This window comes from Aquarana catesbeiana, linkage group LG04 (assembly GCF_042186555.1).
Source record: "Aquarana catesbeiana isolate 2022-GZ linkage group LG04, ASM4218655v1, whole genome shotgun sequence".
NCBI lineage: Eukaryota > Metazoa > Chordata > Amphibia > Anura > Ranidae > Aquarana > Aquarana catesbeiana.
In genome coordinates, this window is record NC_133327.1 from 81,184,179 (window position 1) to 81,190,214 (window position 6,036).

Sequence of the window (6,036 nt, forward strand, 5' to 3'; positions counted from 1 at the left end):
GTGTGCAGCATATGTTCTGAGCACTGACGGGCAGACCCCTCACCCCTTCAAACTCTGCAGCAATGCTGGCAGCACTCATACATCTATTTTCCAAAGACAACCTCTGGATATGACACTGAGCATGTGCACTCAACTTCTTTGGTCGACCATGGCGAGGCCTGTTCTGAGTGGAACCTGTCCTGTTAAACCGCTGTATGGTCTTTGCCACCGTGCTGCAGTTCACTTTCAGGGTCTTGGCGATCTTCTCATAGCCTAGGCCATCTTTATGTAGAGCAACAATTCTTTTTTTCAGATCCTCAGAGAGTTTTTTGCCATGAGGTGCCATGTTAAAGTTCCAGTGACCAGTATGAGAGAGTGAGAGCGATAACACCAAATTTAACACACCTGCTCCCCATTCACACCAGTGACCTTGTAACACTAACGAGTCACATGACACTGGGGAGGGAAAATGGCTAATTGGGCCAATTTGGACATTTTCACTTAGGGGTGTACTCACTTTTCTTGCCAGCGGTTTAGACATTAATGGTTGTGTTGAGTTATTTTGAGGGGACAGCAAATTTACACTGTTATACAAGCTGTACACTCACTACTTTACATTGTAGCAAAGTGTCATTTCTTCAGTGTTGTCACATGAAAAGATATAATAAAATATTTACAAAAATGTGAGGGGTTTACTCACTTTTGTGAGATACGGTATATATATATATTTATATGTATATTTTTTTTAAGTTTTTTTTCTTCTAAATAAAAGTGGCCTACCCCTTAAATTAAACTGAAATGAGGTGGAATAAACTGATGTATAAAGCTATCTGAAATTCACTGCAATTATAAATCACTTTGTTCTTGTTTTTCCATCCACGTAAGCGCTATGTCACCTCAGTAATCAGACAGACAATCAAGATTTATAAGATTATTTGCTGTTTACAATTGGCTTGAGTCAGCGCATATGCAGACTGCAGCACTGGCCAATTATCAGTCTTGTGCACATATCAGTCTATAGTCAGCAACAATACAGAGCGTGTAACCATTCTCTGGATAAAACGATCCAACCATCATTATTCCTCATGAACACAGCAGTACGTGAATGGAGGGGAGCGTTGATCATTTGCTGCATTGACGAATTGCTGCATAATATAAATGCCTAAGAGGCAATAAAACACAGCGCAATCTCAGAACAACATCCAGCCGCACGGCTCGCCACAAGCCAGCTGGCTACCAGTGCAGCAGTGGGACTGCTGGACATTTAATTTGTCATTGTTAGTAAAACTGCTGAGATACCAGCCAGTATTTTATGGGAAGGACATTTCAAGGGAAACCCTAATGTCTTTTCAGTGAGTACACATATTTAGTTATTGTTTGTAGTGTCATTCAGGATTAATTGCCCTGCATAGTGTGGCATCTTACTGTTTTAGGCTCATCATACACATTACAGTCTGACCCTACAATCTTTTTACAATCGACTTAGATTTACCAAAACAAAGTAACACAGTCTACTATTTAATCAATCTGTATCCAGCCAGTCACTACATTGTTGGTAGATCTAAAGGTGATTTTACAGTAATGTGAGTGGTGAGCTTAAGGTCTCATTTATGCCGCGTACACACGGTCGGACTTTTCGTCTACAAAAGTCCAACGGACGCTGACGGACTAAAGGTGGCTGGTAATCCGATCGTGTGTGGGCTTCTCCGGACTTTCAACGGACTTTTTTAGCCTCAAATCCGACGGACTTTAGATTTGAAGCATGCTTCAAATCTTTACGTCGTAAGTACGACGGACCCGAAGTCCGCTCGTCTGTATGCTAGTCCGACGGACAAAAAAACGACGCATGCTCATAAGCAAAAACTAAACGGAAGCACTCGGTCTAGTAAAACTAGTGTTCGTATTGTAGGTAGCACATTCATCACGCTGCAAAATCTGTGATCGTTCAATGCAGCGCATTTTATTTCTTCTTTACGAAGGCTCTAAAGAACGAAGGTGTTTTGCTGTTCATAATCAGAGTTCTCCCAAACTGATTTCTGGATTCTTTTTCTCTTTGATCTCATGAATGATATAGTATGCCTTTTTAAAACAATGTTTCCATACTAATAATACTTTTTCCCCTTTTTATTTTTTATTTTTTTATTTTTTTTTAGGTTTGTAAAGTTAACACAAAGAACCCATTATTATTATTTTTTTTTTTTTATAGTGTTTATTTTTTAGTTTTTAGATAAAGTTAACCCAAAGCACCGTTTTTGGTTCAGTAATTTTTTGGATTTTCAAGACTTACCACTTGAACATTATTAACATTAGTAATGTATTTTTGGTGTGTTTTTTTTCAAACTCAATGAGATTGTTGTCCCTTGTTAATTTAACATTGTGTGTAAAATCAATGATTTCAAAGAAAACACATAAAGTCTTTTGCTAAACTCAAAAAAGATCCATTTATTCATGGTCCAAATAAAATAAAGAGGAAGTCAACGCTGGAAAAAGTCGGTGTACCAGAAAATTGGGATCTTGAGGAGTCCATATAAGAGGGAGCACAATCTGGTCCAAGAATCCCAGAGATCAACAGCACCAGCAGATGATCTAGATGTCCCCAGACTGTGGTCCTACAACAGCCTGCGTCTTCTGTCAGACCAGACTGAACCCAGGTCATCATTTTCTTCTCTTCCCTGCAGCCTTTCCTCCACGCTGCCCTGCAGCCTTCCCTGTAGCCTTCTTTTGAGGCTGTGGCTCTGGTGTTTCAGTTGTGGCAGGAGGAGGAGGAGGAGGAGGAGGAGGAGGAGGAGGAGGAGGGGGGCTGCCTCATGTAGTTGGGTGTTTTGTGTTAGCGTGCCCTGCAGCCCCTTATGGATTGTTTCCCCAAATAGGCGCTCACAAATGAGGCGCTGCTCCCAATCCATCTGAAGAAGCCTGCTGGCTAAGTAGCAGCCATAGGATTCTTCCGCTTCGGGGGGGCTTTTTAAAAAACGGGTGGCCTCTTGCATGAGGCGCAGGGATGCGTCCTGTGTGACCATCCCCTTCCTGGCCCTTTTTTTGGGAAGGTGGAGGGGAGGCACTTGGGATTCGGTCAGGCTTCTACTGGGCCCAGCCACCTCACTGGGAGCAGCCACCTCACTGGGAGCAGCCACCTCACTGGGAGCAGCCACCTCCTGCCTGACACTGGGCCCAGCCTCCTCCAGGATGATGGTGAATCCGGCCTCCTCCAGGCTGTCCATGGGCCTGGTCTCCTCCTGCCTTCCACTTTCCCCACATTCCTCCTGGATGGACTCATCCTGTGTATAAAAAAAGGACAATAGTTTGAGTATATTTTTTTGGCTTCATCAATGACACACAGTTTGCTTCTCATGAATAGCAAATTCAATGTGAATACTTCTCTTTAATAAAAGAGTCTAATCAGACACCATAATTATTTCAAGCAGGTGCCAAACATATTTAGCCACTACTGTCAATTGATATGTATACCCAATTTTGAGTGCCAAATTATTTTAGACAATTATAACATCCAGTTAACATCATTAATATTAGTACAGTAAATATTTGTTTAAATCATTTACCTGACTCCAGATGGTCATATCTGGTTCATCCAGGATGGAAGACCCAGCTTGCTCCTCATCAGCCTCTGCTGGGGTGGAGGGAAGGGTGGAGGGAAGGGTGGAGGGAAGGGTTGAAAGTGATGGCCTGGCTTCATTCTGGTCATCCAGAAAACGGAGTTGATTGTAGTACCACAGCCTGGGTACATAAACATCATCTGCTGATGCTCCTGATCTCCTTGATTCCTGGATCTTCTTATGCTCCCTCTTATACATGTTCCTCAAGCCCCCAATTTTCTTGAGCAATGTCTCCATTGTTGCTTCCGGGATGGTCGCCTGGACAAAGGCCAGAAGTCTCTCCAGCGTTGACTTCCTCACATGCTTAGCATAATACTGAGGGTGTTTCACCTCCCACAAATTCCTCATCTCTTGATATTTGGAATAAAAGATGTAAGGAACTCTGGATCCTTAAATAGGGGATTCATTATATCTGGAAAAGATGAAGTCACAAGACAAAAAACACTTTTATTATAGGTTTCGGATAACCCCTCATCATCTTCTCCCTATGTAGGCCTCATCAATCTATCAAGCCATATAGGCCGCTTGCTACAAAGTCATGACCATAAAAACCAAAAAAATAAAAAAAAATATATCTAAAATTACCTTCGTTTTGTAACGTCCAGGTCCACTATCACCTACCACAGAACGTACGTACGACACGTGCGCAAGGCCCCTCTTTATACACTACGCATGTGTGAAACTCCGCCTGCGTCGCCCGCCCCTGACGTTCGAAATTAACTCATGTTCTCCGCCCCCTAATTCGACGCACAGAACGTACGTACGACACGTGCGCAAGGCCCCTCTTTATACACTACGCATGTGTGAAACTCCGCCTGCGTCGCCCGCCCCTGACGTTCGAAATTAACTCATGTTCTCCGCCCCCTAATTCGACGCACAGAACGTACGTACGACACGTGCGCAAGGCCCCTCTTTATACACTACGCATGTGTGAAACTCCGCCTGCGTCGCCCGCCCCTGACGTTCGAAATTAACTCATGTTCTCCGCCCATTTTTGTTACGGCGCGTAGTGGAGTTAAAGAATGGCGGAGACACCTGAAATGTTGACGACCTCAGGTAGTGGAGACAGCCCGGAGGCTGGAACGTCAACAAAATCTGTGAGGCCTAGATTTAAGGCCTCTAATATGAGTTTTAAAGAGATGGTGGAGATGGTGGCCATTCTTCACAAAGACGACTATGATGGGAAGTATGGGCCGTACGCACGGCCAAATTTGCGCAAGGCCAAAATAATGGCGAAGGTGGTGGAAACTTTGCAGGCATCTTTTGGGGTCCAGCGCTCCAAAGACCAACTGCGAAAAAGATGGTCTGACCTGAAACTCAGGGAGCCGGATCAATACCGACGTATCCGGAAAGTTCTTAAAAAAAGTAAGTACTTGTCGTGTTTTTATCTTGTGTTTATTACCTTGTATATTGCTCCATGTGCTTTTCCTTCCTATCCGATTTTTGTTTTCATCGTTTTAAACGATCTTTTAAGAAACCTCGTTAGTTACATATCTATAGATATATACATATACATGTGTATATATATATATACACATATATATATATATTTATACACATATATATATATATATATATATATATATATATATATATATACACACACACATATATATATATATATATATATATATATATATATATATATATATATATATATATATATATACACACATATATACACATATATATATATATATATATACACACACATATATATATATATATATATATACATATATATATATACACATACATATATATATATATATATATATACACATACATATATATATATATATATATATATATATATATACACATACATATATACATATATATATATATATATACACACATACATATATATATAACTATATATAAATATATATATATATATCTAACTATATATATATATAAATATATATATATATATATCTAACTATATATATATATATATATATATATATATATCTAACTATATATATATATATATATATATATATATATATATATATATATATATAAACGAGAGAGAGAGAGAGAGAGAAATATATATATATATAGAGAGAGAGAGAAATATAGAGATAGGTAGATAGATAGATATAGAAATTTAAAACATTCTTTTGGAAGATTTGAAGTTATCTTAATTTTTTGGCTTTACATTTAGTTAGATAGTTTGAGATTTTGTTCCAGATATAGAGAGAGATCAAAAGATTATTAACTATATTTTGAGATATTGATATCTATCTATCCGATATGTCTTTCAAATTTTAAATATTGAGGTAAAATAGGAACTCTACACAAACCACTTCATTACAAATGTTGGAAAATTACTATGTACTAAAATATCTGTGTGCTAATTAGATTAAAATAATTTTTTGTTTCACATAGGGGAAAAATCACTCAGCCAACCCAAAGCAAAACATGATTGGGAAATAAGCCC

General features: G+C 39.2%; 1 protein-coding gene across 1 annotated transcript; it reads right to left on the reverse strand.

Moving 5' to 3' along the window:
* Window positions 1–1,580: 1,580 nt before the first annotated feature.
* On the reverse strand, window positions 1,581–3,946 carry LOC141141389 (uncharacterized). The gene is made up of 2 exons (XM_073629047.1): window positions 3,537–3,946; window positions 1,581–3,254 (listed from the first exon to the last, which is right to left on the reverse strand). Exons 1-2 carry the CDS (start codon window positions 3,936–3,938, stop codon window positions 2,589–2,591), a joined length of 1,068 nt encoding a protein of 355 aa, XP_073485148.1. The 5' UTR covers window positions 3,939–3,946; the 3' UTR covers window positions 1,581–2,588.
* Window positions 3,947–6,036: the final 2,090 nt, after the last annotated feature.